The following is a 16,230-nucleotide window of genomic DNA, read 5'->3' on the forward strand; positions in this document are numbered from 1 at the left end:
CTGGCTATGTACAGCACAGTTCTAAAGTCATTGACAGATTTACATGGTAATATTGCAAAGTGAAATAATATTCTTTTTGGCTATTGAATATATATCAATAAAAATGTATTTGCCCATAGATCAGCTTTTAATCTACAATATCCAAACACACATGGCATTTCGAGAGCAGGTAAAATCCTAAAAATCTAAGAACATTGAATTTCAAAATATTACTATGCTTTTCTGGTTTTATTTTAGTAAAAAAAGTTATGGAAAGTGTGCAAGCTACCATATATTATATCTTATTTTGACCTCCTCGTGCATTACCTCCATACAGTTTATTAAATTCCAAATAACAAATGGATACTCGCACGCATAAAAGATTAACAGGCTTGTAACTTACATGCTTCAGCCTTGGGCAGTAAGTCCCACCACAAAAACATCAGATGGAAAAGCGAACGTGTTTTTGGGAGTTGTGTACCCTTTTTCAGAGCACCTTTTCACCTTGGCATCACTGAAATTGTGCTAGTTGTTTATGCAGTGTATTAAGTACGACCCACTTTAAATTGATTTTCAACATAATAGTTGCATATGTGTGACTATTACCCGAGATGATCCAAATTCATTTTAGTTTGGTGAATCTGATTAAAAATCAATATGGTGTATTGTGAGGGAGCAGAAAACAAAATTGGCTGATTTTATCATTTTAACTTTCGCAGGTGGTGGTACAAGGCATTCCTGAAGTGGCACGTGCTGTCATACATATTGATGAACAGAGTGGAAAAGAAAAGTACAAACTTTTGGTTGAGGGTGATAATCTCCGTGCTGTCATGGCTACCCATGGGGTTAAGGGCTCACATACCACTTCAAACAACACCTATGAGGTAGGCTTCAAAGTTATTGCATTATCCATGCAGTTAGAAAGTTACTATTTTTATTTTACATATTAAAATAATAAACAGGTTTATACTTCCCTGCTCTGTGCAGTGGCCCAGAACCTTCTCTTCTGGGGTCCGCCACTGGCGCTCTGGGCTCCTCTACTGTGTCTTGCTTGCTTTAGGGGCAGACGTATGGGCTCATTCCTGAGCGGGGCAGTGTGTGTCCATTGACGTCCACAGTGTGACTTTGCCCTGCTCTGTTCACTGGATTTGACTGACAGCAACAGGAGTGGGTCCTGCTGTTCTCAGCAAAGCCTGTGAGACCAGAAAAAAGGGAGAGGAGAGGGAGCTCCAAAGTGTGTGTGTATTAAAAGGTGCCTTCGCCAGATTCCTGCCTTCAAACTTTTTTATGGATTTTATCCCCCCCTGCTCGCTTTAGGTAACTTGAATAATCCTCTGGAGATCACTGGTCTGAGATGACACTTAAACACTAGCTATAAGTAATAAACTTTTCACTACAATGTCCGGATAGCGCTTTTTTTTATTGAAATAATAAATAAAAAGATTATTATGAGCAAATTCTCGATTTTTTTTTTTTTTTTTTTTTTTTTTTTTTTTTTTTTTTTTTTTGCGGTTTATTAACAAAGTGTTCAAACCTAGTGTTTAAACAAATAATTCAGCTATTTATTCTTCATGTATAGCATTGTTCTCTGATCTGTGATTAATCATTTTTATATAACTGTAAAGTACAGTACACAGGCTTCTTTACATCTACAGTGGGGACGGAAAGTATTTAGACCCCCTTACATTTTTTCACTCTGTTATATTGCAGCCATTTGCTAAAATCATTTAAGTTCATTTTTTTTCCTCATTATTGACAGAAAAACACAGAATTGTTGACATTTTTGCAGATTTATTAAAAACGAAAAACTGAAATATCACATGGTCCTAAGTATTCAGACCCTTTACTGTGACACTCATATATTTAACTCAGGTGCTGTCCTTTTCTTCTGATCATCCTTGAGATGGTTCTACACCTTCATTTGAGTCCAGCTGTGTTTGATTATACTGATTGGACTTGATTAGGAAAGCCACACACCTGTCTATATAAAACCTTACAGCTCACAGTGCATGTCAGAGCATATGAGAATCATGAGGTCAAATGAACTGCCTGAAGAGCTCAGAGACAGAATTGTGGCAAGGCACAGATCTGGCCAAGGTTACAAAAAAATTTCTGCTGCACTTAAGGTTCCTAAGAGCACAGTGGCCTCCATAATCCTTAAATGGAAGACGTTTGGGACGACCAGAACCCTTCCTAGAGCTGGCCGTCCGGCCAAACTGAGCTATCTGGGGAGAAGAGCCTTGGTGAGAGAGGTAAAGAAGAACCCAAAGATCACTGTGGCTGAGCTCCAGAGATGCAGTCGGGAGATGGGAGAAAGTTGTAGAGAATCAACCATCACTGCAGCCCTCCACCAGACGGAAGCCTCTCCTCAATGCAAGACACATGAAAGCCCGCATGGAGTTTGCTAAACACATGAAGGACTCCAAGATGGTGAGAAATAAGATTCTCTGGTCTGATGAGACCAAGATAGAACTTTTTGGCCTTAATTCTAAGCAGTATGTGTGGAGAAAAACAGGCACTGCTCATCACCTATCCAATACAGTCCCAACAGTGAAGCATGGTGGTGACAGCATCATGCTGTGGGGTGTTTTTCAGCTGCAGGGACAGGACGACTGGTTGTAATCGAGGGAAAGATGAATGCAAGTACAGGGATATCCTGGACGAAAACCTTCTCCGGAGTGCTCAGGACCTCAGACTGGGCCGAAGGTTTACCTTCCAACAAGACAATGACCCTAAGCACACAGCTAAAATAACGAAGGAGTGGCTTCACAACAACTCCGTGACTGTTCTTGAATGGCCCAGCCAGAGCCCTGACTTAAACCTAATTGAGCATCTCTGGAGAGACCTAAAAATGGCTGTCCACCAATGTTTACCATCCAACCTGACAGAACTGGAGAGGATCTGCAAAGAGGAATGGCAGAGGATCCCCAAATCCAGGTGTAAAAAACTTGTTGCACCTTTCCCAAAAAGACTTATGGCTCTATTAGCTCAAAAGGGTGCTTCTACTAAATACTGAGCAAAGAGTCTGAATACTTAGGACCATGTGATATTTCAGTTTTTCTTTTTTAATAAATCTGCAAAAATGTCAACAATTCTGTGTTTTTCTGTCAATATGGGGTGCTGTGTGTACATTAATGAGGAAAACAAATGAACTTACCGTATTTATCGTCGTATAACACGCACCTTAACTCTAAGAGGGAAATTTCAGGAAAAAACTTTCCACAGACCCCTGAGCCCCCTGCATAAAACACATACCCTCTGCATAAAACACTGAGACCCCCTGCATGGTACGCTGAGCCCTTTCATTATAAAGCCCCCCCCTCCTCCTCTGCACTCCCAGGAGATCCCCAGTCTCCTTGGACGGCATTGCCAGCATGCTCTGGATCTGAGCTATTAAATACCTGCATTGCCATCACTGCCGGCCCCTTCTCATGCGCCGCTCCTCCTGTGTCCCTTGTGGATCAATTGAACACCTCCATTGGCACTGTGGACCCAGTCATGTGACTGCTCTCCTCTGATTCATTGATGGTCACATGACCGCTCTCCTCCAATCAAAAGCTACACTCGAGGAGGGGGCGGAGCGGGAGGAGGAGAGTGGCGTTGGTGGAGGGGTTTGAACTGACATATAGTGGCATGGGGGAGCAGTGTGTGGCAGGGGGCTGACATTAATGTTATCTGGAGTTGTCCTGGCAGTGCTGTCCCAGGGCCAGGAGAGGCGGACAGACCCCCCGATACCCCATCCCCCCCCCCCCCGGTTAAAAAAAAAAAAGATATCGGCGTATAACATGCAGGCACAGTTTACCCTGTTTTCAGGGTAAAAAAGTGCGTGTTATACGCCGATAAATACGGTTAATGATTTTAGCAAATGGCTGCAATATAACAAAGAGTGAAAAATTTAAGGGGGTCTGAATACTTTTAATCCCCACTGTATACAACTGGGTTATATGCAGCTGCCTTCAGGTCATTGGACACTCCCAGTGAGCCTCAGTTTTTTTACAGCATCCTTAGGTGATGGACATCTTCTCTCTTCTACATTGAAATAAGCTTACGTCCTTTTATGGTGTTTTTTTTCTTCTGTATCATTTCAATGGGGTTCTTAAATCAGGACTTGGCTGCATCATAGCTATTGTGGCTTTTTTTGCAGCTTCTTGGTCGGTTGACTTCTCAGCGGAGCCTTGGATCGTACCCAGACCCTGCCATATGGAAGACTTGGTGCCAGCCTGTAATGTTGCTGCAGCAAGTCAGGGCAGGAATGCTTTAAACATTCATCCTGTGTGTGTGTGTTTTTTTTTTTTTTCTTCATACCACCTTTCAGGGGATCTTCTACTGCTGTTCCTACAGGAGTGCAGTTTGTCCAGGATGGAAGACGTTAACGGATGAGCACCATTGTTCAGCTTGAGAACTTGTATTTCTGGAGGATGCCTGTGGTGGCTCTGTTGCATCTGTCTCATCTTGATGTAAGGGTTTGGCTATCCCTACTCTCTTAAAAGCTTGAAAATCATCTTCTCCCAAAGTCTACCACCACACTTGGGAAGGCATATTTTTCTTGGTGTGAGAGAAGGAAATTCCATCCAAAGAAGTTCTCTGTGGGATAAATTCTGTCTTTTCTCCAGTCAGGACCAGTGATTGGCCTTGAGTACCATCTAGGGTAAAATTGTGTCCTTAGCAGTTCTCTTTCAGAGACCACTTGCCTCTCATTGGTAAAGGCTACTTCATAGGTGTTGCTCACATTATCCTTCCTGTATATTCCCCAGTGACTTTGCGGAATCTCAGCCAGATTTATGTTGGCTCTTCATAAACCACCCTATGAACCCGTTAGGCATATTCTTCTGTCTTCTCCTAATTACAGCCCAATTGTTTTAACCACCTACCTTTCATCTTCTTTATCACATGCAGTGCCTTGCAAAAGTATTCACCCCCCTTGGCTTTTTACATTAGCCTTTAGTTATGTTTTTTTAATCTGAATTTTATGTGATGGATCAGAACACAATAGTCTAAGTTGGTGAAGTAAAATTAGAAAAATATATACCTAACACTATTTTTCAGAAATAAATAACTGATAATTGGCATGTGTGTATGTCTTCACCCCCTTTGTTATGAAGCCCATAAAAAGCTCTGTTGCAACCAATTACCTTCAGAAGTCACATAATTAGTGAAATGATGTCCACCTGTGTGCAATTTAAGTGTCACATGATCTGTCATTACATATACACACCTTTTTGAAAGGCCCCAGAGGCTGCAACACCTAAGCAAGAGGCACCACTAACCAAACACTGCCATGAAGACCAAGGAATTCTCCAAACAAGTAAGGGACAATCTTGTTGAGAAGTACAAGTCAGAGTTAGCTTATAAAAATATATCCAAATCTTTGATGATCCCTATGAGCACCATCAAATCTAACATAACTAAATGGAAAGAACACGGCACAACAGCAAACCTGCCAAGAGACGGCCGCACACCAAAACTCACGGACCGGGCAAGGAGGGCATTAATCAGAGAGGCAGCACAGAGACCTAAGGTAACCCTGGAGGAGCTGCAGAGTTCCACAGCAGAGACTGGAGTATCTGTACATAGGACGACAATAAGCCGTACGCTCCATAGAGTTGGGCTTTATGGCAGAGTGGCCAGAAGAAAGCCATTACTTTCAGCAAAAAACAAAATGGAGCATTTTGAGTTTGCGAAAAGGCATGTGGGAGACTCCCAGAATGTATGGAGGAAGGTGCTCTGGTCTGATGAGACTAAAATTGAACTTTTTGGCCATCAAAGAAAACGCTATGTCTGGCGCAAACCCAACACATCACATCACCCAAAGAACACCATCCCCACAGTGAAACGTGGTGGCAGCGTCATGCTGTGGGGATGGTTTTTAGCAGTCGGGACTAGGAAACTGGTCAGAGTTGAGGGAAAGGTGGATGGTGCTAAATACAGGGATATTCTTGAGCAAAACCTGTACCACTCTGTGTGTGATTTGAGGCTAGGATGGAGGTTCACCTTCCAGTAGGACAATGCCTCAAACACACTGCTAAAGCAACACTTAAGTGGTTTAAGGGGAAACATGTAAATGTGTTGGAATGGCCTAGTCAAAGCCCAGACCTCAATCCAATAGAAAATCTGTGGTCAGACTTAAAGATTGCTGTTCACAAGCGCAAACCATCCAACTTGAAGGAGCTGGAGCAGTTTTGCAAGGAGGAATGGGCAAAAATCCCAGTGGTAAGATGTGGCAAGCTCATAGAGACTTATCCAAAGCGACTTGGAGCTGTGATAGCCGCAAAAGGTGGCTCTACAACGTATTGACTTTAGGGGGGTGAATAGTTATGCACATTGACTTTTTTCTGTTATTATGTCCTATTTGTTGTTTGCTTCACAATAAGAAAAAAAAATCTTCAAAGTTGTGGGCATGTTCTGTAAATTAAATGATGCAAATCCTCAAACAATCCATGTTAATTCCAGATTGTGAGGCAGCAAAACATGAAAAATGCCAAGGGGGTGAATACTTTTGCAAGGCACTGTAGCAATAGTTATCGAATCGCTACTTCCATTTTACTTGGTCTTTTCTGAAAATGCCAAAACTAAAGTTTTCCTCTGATATGCAGAGGAGGAAGGGAAGTTTGTTTGCCATAATTAACCCTGTCTGTGCTGTGCTGGCACATCTCCTTATCACACGTTTAGTGTTTTTTTTTTTTTCAAATTTGACTTCAGATCTTGAAACATCTCTAACTTGTAAAGAACACCATTTAAGCTTGTTATTACCAAAATGGTTTCTTCTTTCACCTTATTCTTTGCTTCTGAGTTCTGAGCAAGAGCCGTTCTAACATCGGCCTCCGCATCCAATTCTAGTCCTTTTTCAGGCACTCAACAAGCAGCCTATTTGAGTAAAGCAGACTTCTCTGTTAGATTTCCTTGGACAAACCCTTCAACCAGCTCTTGCTGATTTCTCAGTATGTCAAACTGCAGCTAACTCGATTAAGGCAGTGAAAAACCAACATGACCCTGTATTTTAAGATTGTGCTGTCACATAGCAATTACAGCAGTTGCCTTCTGCTCTGCTTTTTTGTGTATGCTCTAGAATACAAAGTTCCATAATTGGCTCCAAACTCCATTCACATGCACAGAATCTTATGGCTGAAAGCTTGGACAGCACAAGCTGCAGAATGTGCCACACGAGTAGGTCTTTCCAAGGAAGTCATCTGTCTGGTAAGGCACTTGACCAGTTCATTAGAGAAATGGTGGATTACCACCCCAGCCCTAACAATGGGGAAGTCCTCCTCCTTTTTATCATATAGATTGTCACAACAGATGCAAGTATCTCACGTTGGGGAAGAGTGTTCCAATCTCAGTCCAAAGAACCCTGCAGCACTGGACCCCCATTCTGAAGGGAAACCCAATCAGGGTGTAGTCAGAAAATACAACTTCTGTAGCCAACATCTCTCATCCAGGGGCACCAGTCTGGGTGCCTTGATTGAATCAAATCAGATAATCTCATAGACAGAAGCTAATTTGCTAGCAGTCTCTGCGGTCCACACCTGGGAGTGGACAGCTAGAAAGCAGATTGCCTCATTCCCAATTGCCGTTATAAAGAGGAATGGCCCCTTCATTCAAATGTTTTTAAATGAATGTGCCAAAAATGGTGGATTAAGGCTGTAGCATATCCTATCCTCCAAATTAACCAACAAACTACCTGTTGCCAGCACCAGGAATCCTCTAGCCTCAGATGCCTTGATAAATCCCCTAGTCTCAGTTCAGGCTTATTTATACATTCCCTCTGCTTAATCTGCTCAGTAAAAGTGTAGGAAAGCAAACCGGTGATTCCATTTTCACCAAACTGGCCCAGAAGAACCTGGTATGCAAACAACCCCTGGCCCCATTCCAACAGGCCAGATCTGCTATCTCAAAGCCCTCTATTTCATTCTGCATCTCAGTCTCTGGCTTTAACAGCATAGCTGTTGAAATCCAAGTCTTAAGATGGGGGGTTTCTGCGGCTGTGATTCTTGCCTTGTTAAAAACAAGATGAGCCATTCTTAGAATATCTATTATTTTACCTGGAAATCCATTTTCACCTGGTATGAACACAGGCACTTCAATGCCAGGGAATAATCTCTGCCTCACATTTTGGCATTCCTACCAACAAATATCGACCAGAACTTGGCCTTAGGCACTCTCAAAGGCCAAGTCTCCTCCTTATCCGTTCTTTTTCAAAGGCCTCTGGCTTCACTCTCCCTTGTAGGAATGTTTTCTTCAAGGTGTATCTTGTATTGAGCCTCCCATGCAGCACCCTGTGCTTCCTTGGATCTTAACTTGGTTCTCGCTGCTCTATAGAAACCACTGTTTGATCCTATCGGGGATATTGCCCTAGAGGATCTCTTGTGCAAGTTCCCTTTTTGGTTGCCATCACATCTATCAGATATGTTTTCTGAACTGGCAGCCCTTTCTTGTAAGGAGACTTTTCTATTTCGTACATCATGGGACACAGAGTTAGGCTAATATTTATTACCTAATGGGTTATACTTCATCTCCAGGTGAATGGACACTGGTAGACCAAAGGTCTTTAGACAGGAAGTGATCCCCTATATACTGTAACCCCTTTCCATACAGGAAGTACTTCAGTTTTTTACCAGTGTCTGCAAGGTGGATGGCACTGTTTGAGCTCTCTGAGTTCCAGGTCTCTAGTCCCACAAACGGTTCTTAAATGAATCAAGGGATTGACCAATCCATTTGACACAGCCTTTATACACTTAGATAAATGGTACCCGAGCCTCGCAAAGAAGACTCTAGATCCTGCAAGGTTTTGCCTGTAATGCGGCCCCTGGGTGCTGGACCCTGCGAAGTGGAATCCTGGACACTACAGTGGTAAGGCATTCCTGCAGGGTGCTGTACAGGTCCCAGGAAATGGACCCTAAACCTGAAAAGGATAACCAGTCCTTGAAGGTCCTCAAGTGACAGAAACTCGCCGTGAAGGGTGAAGATTGGACTCTTAGTTTTTAAGCTGCCCTACGCCTGGACAGGTACGTGAAACCCCTTTTATTATTATTGTGGGGTGTCCCAGTGATTGTAACAATCAGTCAAGCTAGCTAGAGGCTGGACACCTGTGTGCGGTGACCATATGGGGGAGTTTTTGGGCTAGCTGTGGGTGTTTTCAAAGTGTACCTTTTTTTTGCTTGTGTCTGGCTGTTTTTTACTTGTAGGATGGTGCACCATTTCGCCTTGGTTCACCATGGCACACGTGTTCGCAAAACCGCCGCTGGGCTCAGCAGTTTGTTTGGCGGCCATGGGACATGAGGCTTCGCCGTACATGCACCGTAGCCTTTTATCTAGGCGCACGAAGATTTGCGACGTATGCAAATACAATCACGCCCGCTCACCTGGACCGCGCACACATGCATAGAACGTTCAGCCGCACACTCAGCTTATTTAAGCTGTGCAGGCCAAGCATGTGGTGCTTCCAGAAGGCAGCTGTGGGAAATAGAGCAGGCTCTGAACCAGGCACTTGCAGGAGTTCATTTCCCCTTACCTTGGTCATGTGAGTCACCAGGTGTTGCTTGGCAGGCTAAAGGTGCTTAGCAGGATTGTTGCATAGGGGCTTGGTGAGCCCTATTAAAGGGTCTCCCTTCTGAGGTGTAATGATACTACACCCAGGTACTCCCTTTTTGAGGATAGTAAATGTCTTCAAAAAAGAGGAGCGGGACTAACATTACAGGGAAGGGCACACCTATGTCATCAGTAGTTCCTGATGAACCTAGTCGTATCCCTAGTGTTGTATCCCCTGAAGGACCAGAGGCTTCTGGGTAATCTGAGCCGCTGCACCTATCCGAGATTGTGCCTACAGTCAACGCTGCTACTTCACCCTTTATCACTACGGATGAACTGTCCTCAGCCCTAGCCCGGTTAGAGCACAGGATTGCTGACATGATTGCCTCCGTCCCACAGGGTGGCAGGAAGCGTGACAGATCCCCCTCCCTGGAGCACGAATGGGTTGAGGATGGGGGAAGAGCTTAAAGCTCAGAATTCTGTGGATGGCCTGGCGGATGAGTCTTGCTTCAGAGCAATCTGGACAAGAAGATATCCAGTTGGCGTCTGCCTCTCAATCACAGAGGCTTTTGAACCTGACTCTTACCGAAATGGTTAGTTCTGCCTTTAAGTTGTCTCTTGCAGAGGTTACTGAGCCTCCCTGGTCCTCTTTGGGATCCCTGAGGCCTCTTTAGGCCACACAGGTTTTCCCCAAGGGACAAGGTGATACAGACCAAATTACTATATAGAGATTGCCTTCTCCCTTATGCTCTGGATGCAGAATGGCCAATGGTACATTATTTCATCCAATGTGGGAATGTGCTCCGATAAGGAAGTTTTGGTCAGAAGTTACGGCCTTCATAAGCTCTGTAGCTACGATACCTAACATTTCCAATCCTCTTAGATGTCTGCTGGGATACATTGACGACGAAGATTTGTCCAAAAATGTACATTCTTATATACGTATAGTGAAAATATACAAAAACGTGTAGCGCTAAATGACAGAAAGGGCACCTTGGAAATAATGGGTTAGAAAGCCAATGCCTTGTATATATTGCGGCTGGAACGCAAATAATTGTTCTCCTAGAAAAACTCTAAAGAAAAAACTGTTTATGAAGTAATCAGTAAATTAAAAACTGAATGGATCATCGCTTGAAAGTGGTGTGGAAAGAACCTTCACCAGCATACGTCTTAGAGTCTTAGGAGTGGTAATATGTAGTGGATCAAAAACAGTCCTATTTAACTCTGTAGAATGTAGTATGAATGGACTAATTTCAAAATATCACACCACAGTGTCTTCACAAACATGCAATGCACTCGGATAGTATAGATGGAGGCTTACCGGAGGGTTTGAACCCAAGACAGTGTATACTGTAAGGGTCAAACCAGCTTTAATTGCTCCTTGGCAATAATGAGAAGATCTTAGCGGCCTGAAGATGTCAAGGGAGCTTTTCCGAAGGCGTATTTTCTCCAAACACAACAGAAGTCCTTACGTATGGCTCATAAAGGATATAAAAAGGACCACATAGTGTAATACCGTAGAAACCGTATTTATTAAAATGAAGAAATACACTTACATGATATAGATGTTTAAAAAAGCGCTTGTGGATAAAAAGGGGGCAGCAGTGGAGTCCTCCCGACGCGTTTCGTCTGAATAGACTTCGTCCTGGGGTGCCCTCCACTGCAGCCCAACTCACTAATATAGGCCCTGTGGTCCTCTTGATGTGACTCCAGCCCGTTCAATTTCGTCAATTGGCACTTCCGGGTTGCCCAAAATGGCGGACCCGCGTGCGTTCCAGGCCTCAGTTTGGTGGATATAATGTGCGTTCCACCCACCAGCGTTACAGCCAATTATTCCCCATAAATCAAAAATTAAAAATTAAATGTTATTAACACGTTGATATGTGGTGTTAAAATTAGATCTACAAGTTGGAATCAAGCATCTGCTGCTATTTAAGACTATTCAGCCTTCGTGCGTCTCACACTGTATGTGGAGACAGGTCTTAGCAAGTCCCGCGATATGACGCTGTGTCGTCATGGCGCGAGAACGGAAGTCGTGGTGTGAGTCACACAGCTTGCGTTCCAATGGTGGTTAACCGGAAGCTCGCGGTGTGACGACGGGTTAGAAATGACCTCGGTGTGAGATAGCTTGCGTTCCAGTCTGAAAGTAAAAACCGGAACCGTGCGTGTCACCCTATATCATACAGACAGTCGGGCAACTTAGCACAATAAGTAGTGAATGCACGTAATTGTTAATACAAAAGAACGTACTTGCTGATAGAAAAAAACAACTGGTGTTGTTATGATGGTTGGATGCCCAAAGGTGCATCTTTTGTTATAAAATTTTAAGTGTGAAAAGTGAATGTAAGGCCATATCTACCAGTATGTCCAAATGATTATAAAAAACCCTACTCAACATGTATCTATTCACTTATACATAAATCTTGTTCATCCCATAGCAGTAATAATGCATGTGACCTAATCCGGGCGGGCCACGTATGAAGTTGGCATGTGTGATAGAATGCACAAAATGCATATATGTAAACCCATATGGTGTGATAAATGAACACAATTCAATGAGCTGGATTCACATGAGTCATCTTAATTTACATCTGTAACAACTATGGAACATGTCAACCCTTAAGACATACTTCAGAAATCAATCTTTTCCATATATCGACAAATCATGAAGTGATAGATGTATGCACTGTGCACCCTATGATTCATCGAGGAATGCGTTAACATCTACCTCTACATTGAGTCCTAGGGGGGTAAAGGTTTGTAACTCATATGCCCAGAACATTTCGAGGCGAGATACACCCCTAGTTTTAGCGCCCCCTCTCCAGGGTGGTGTATATTTGTCAATAATGACAAAATGTGATCCCTCTAGACTCCCACCATGAAATTCCTTGTAGTGTCTCGGGACCGTATGTTTGGGGTCTCTGCTTTTAATTAGGGCGATATGCTCCCCTACCCTAATCGAAAATGTCCTAGTAGTGCGGCCTATGTATTGTTTAAGGCAGGGGCAGGTGATGAGATACACTACATATCTAGTACTGCATGTGCAGAATGATCTTATAGTGTATCTCTTTCCCGTCACCGTGGAAGCGAACTCAGTCACTTTACGTGTTTTAACAGCATTATGCTGGCAAACCGTGCATTTCCTACATGGGAAGAAACCAGTCCAGTCGTGAAAAAAGGAAGGACGAGTGGGAGGGTTTATAATGTTAGGAGCTATCTGTCCCTTTAATGACGGTACACCCCTAAAAATGACATTGGCTTCTTCTGGGATGAGTGAACCAAGAATGCTGTCTTGTTTAAGGACGCCCCAATGTTTCCTCATGATGTTTTTAATTTGTCTGTGTTGTGTTGAAAAAGTAGTCAACATGGCCCACCTAAATTTCCCATCCGGTTCTCTCTTAGGTCTAACTTCCAATAAGGATTTCCTATCTATGTTTGTAGCTCTTTGGATTTCCTGATCCAGGGCATCCGTATCGTATCCCTTGTCCTCGAACCTGGATTTTAAAATCTGGGCCTGCTCAAGAAATGGCTCCGTATCAGTGCAATTCCGTCGGAGTCTCAAAAACTGACTCCGAGGGACCGCATTTAGCCATGAGACATGATGACAACTATCTACAGGAATGAACCCATTGCGGTCTGTGGGTTTAAAATAGGTGCTGAATCTAAATTCTTTATTAACAATTTCTATCTGTAGATCTAAGAAATGAATTTTAGTCTCGCTGGCTTCATATGACAAGGATATACCCCTATCATTATCATTCAAACTCATGAAGAACTCGTTGAGTGTCTCCATGGTGCCATTCCATAGGAGAAGGATGTCGTCTATGTACCTAGTCCACAAAACCAGAGAGCTGGTTTCGTGGACATAGACGACATCCTCCTCCCACTTGGCCATGAATAGGTTCGCGAGACTCGGGGCGAACTTTGCCCCCATGGCAACTCCACGTTGTTGGAGATAGAAATTATGATTAAACCAAAAGTAATTGTGTTTTGCCGCGAACTCAAGTAGTTCCACAAGATAATCACACTGAAAGGCCGCTAGGGAGTGTTCCCGGGTCAAAAAATGCTTAACAGCGTCAATGCCCTTGTCGTGTGATATGCACGTATACAATGATGTCACGTCCGCCGTGGCCATGATGTAGCCCTCCTGTACTGTGATGTTTTCGAGGAGTCTAATTGTAGAACTGGTGTCTTTCAGATATGAAGGTGTTTTCTTTACTAGAGGCTGTAGGAAAAAATCGATGTATTTGCCTATTCTAGCTGTAATGGAATTAATACCACTTACAATTGGCCTACCAGGGGGGCAAACTGGATCCTTATGGACTTTCGGCAGGTAGTAAATGGTGGGGATTCGAGGCGCTGTGGGAATTAAGAAGTCTCTTTCTCTCTTATTTAAGATCTTCAATTCATATCCCTTTAAAACGAGCTGATGTAATTTTTGTTTGTAATTGTGTGTAGGATTATTAGGTAATATTTGATAAGTACCCGGTTCGTTCAGAATGCGATGCATTTCTGTTTCGTATTGGCTCTTATCCAAGATCACTATTCCCCCTCCTTTATCCGCTGGACGGACCACCAAGTCTTTACGTGCGCATAAAGACTCCAAACCCCCTTTTAGCAATGGAGGATGGTGAGTGCGCTTAATTGGTAATCTGGCTAAATCACGTAAGACGAGATCCCTGAAGATTTTCACAGCTGGCGCTGTGGGTACTGGGGGGGAAAAAAGAGAGGGATTGGACAAACCAGAATGAACGGTTCCCGACGTAGCTGCCGGATAGTCATTACGGACCGGATTAGATACCAAATATCTCTGTATATTAACCTTACGGATATATTTGTGAATATCCATGAACGTATGAAACTTATCCAGTTTTTTAGGAGGGGCGTATTTAAGACCCTTGTCTAATATAGATAGCTCTGCTTCTGTGAGAGTTTGTGAACTTAAATTATAGACACCTTGGCCTTTTAAAGTCTTTGTCTTTTTTCTTCTTTGTACTCTCCTCCCCCCTCTACACCCTCTCTTTGATCTGGACCTCGTTTTCTGGAGTGTGGGCCCTCGCGAAAATCCTGGTTACCATGTGTGTAAGGATTGTGTATATACGGAGAGTGATCGTAGTCATCTCTTCTATATTCAGGGCTATAGATCTCCCTGAGGGGTGAAAACCTATTATAGGTGCGTGTAGGAGATGAGTACTGGTGATAGGATTCCTCTCTACGCTGAGAGTCTGGGCCTGGTCTGTATGGTCTCGGGGAGGGATAATAAGAAGCATGTTGGGAGTGGGTGTCTGGGTGATATGTTTTATTACGAGAGTTGCCCCTACCCGTCCTTCTCCCTCTCAAGTTATTTCTCCCCCTACGGGATGTATGAGGGCTATAATGTTGTACGCGTGGTTGAGATGTATAAGGTATCTCATCACGTTTGGTTCCACTTCCCTGGGGACCACGACCCTGAGAGTGGGCTCCCATGGAATGAGGTTGAACTGTGGTGGCGTTTGATGTTGTAAGGCCATTTATTTGTGTTGTACTCACTGTATTATTAGAGGAAACCTCCATAGGTGGGGTAGCTTGAAGGAGTTTTTGCCAGCCAAAAACCACACGGTTCTTGTAGTCTCCTGCGTCTCTAGAGTATTTCTTTTGTTTCTTTATTTTTTGATCACGGTCTTCTTTCTCTAAATGTCCCAAAAGGTTAGAGGAAAGGGAATTGTACTCCTGAGAATTTTTATGGACTGAAAGTTTATCCCTCAGATCCTTAATTTCTCTGTCAATGACCTGGAGTCTATTATTTTTCTTGGATATAAGTACCTGTAAAAAATTGATGCCTGCATCATTAAAATACTTAAACCATGAATCATAATCAGTCTCCCCCTGTTGGGGTTGGACTTCCCAACGGAGGCTTCTAGGAACCATTTGTTCTGTAATATATTGCTGTAAAAAAACCAAATCCCATTGTAGATGAAGTTCGGTTGTCATGACATTTTTAAGCCTGAGGAACAAACCTCCAATCTCTGTGTCACTACTTGTTGTTGTAAATACCCCCTCGGTGTTAACCCTACGTGAGGCTCGGTAGTCAAACACATCCATAGTGGGGATAAAACCACGGAGCAGCGGCAAAATTTGTAATTCCTAATGTATTCACCAAAATCCCACCAATAAATTAGCGCTTGCTCCAAATAATCAAAATATTAAGATGATGAGCTGCTAACACTGCAACCAGAATTATTGCACAACGAATCAAAATATACAAAAACGTGTAGCGCTAAATGACAGAAAGGGCACCTTGGAAATAATGGGTTAGAAAGCCAATGCCTTGTATATATTGCGGCTGGAACGCAAATAATTGTTCTCCTAGAAAAACTCTAAAGAAAAAACTGTTTATGAAGTAATCAGTAAATTTGAAGTTTTACGCAAAAAAAAATAACCATGCACTGGAAATCCCAATCCTTACCTACTATAGAGTTCTGGCTCACCATTGTCAACCAAGCAATACCATTATATAAGTTAACATACGAAGCTAGAGGGTGCCCAAAAAAATTCTCTAAAATATGGAACTCCTGGGTCAACTCAGATGGCACCGTACCACCCACCCCTTGAGATACAAAAGATAATGGGGGCATTACAGTATGGGCTACCTGAGACTGAACCCTGAATGGAATGAATTGTGCTGATTGACGACACACCTTTTATTTGTTATTTTGTGGTCTATACCTGTATACCTGATAAATGTAT

At 43.1% G+C, this 16,230-nt stretch overlaps 1 protein-coding gene across 1 annotated transcript in view; it reads left to right on the plus strand.

Annotated features, from left to right (window-relative positions):
* Positions 1-16,230, plus strand: part of POLR3A (RNA polymerase III subunit A) — a 143,072-nt gene that overhangs the window by 111,725 nt on the left and 15,117 nt on the right. Inside the window, exon 28 of the mRNA XM_073596832.1 lies at positions 699-863. Coding sequence (XP_073452933.1) covers positions 699-863 — 165 coding nt within the window. The remainder of the gene's footprint in view (positions 1-698; positions 864-16,230) is intronic.

The sequence above is a fragment of the Aquarana catesbeiana genome, linkage group LG08 (genome assembly GCF_042186555.1).
Source record: "Aquarana catesbeiana isolate 2022-GZ linkage group LG08, ASM4218655v1, whole genome shotgun sequence".
In the NCBI taxonomy this organism is placed as follows: domain Eukaryota; kingdom Metazoa; phylum Chordata; class Amphibia; order Anura; family Ranidae; genus Aquarana; species Aquarana catesbeiana.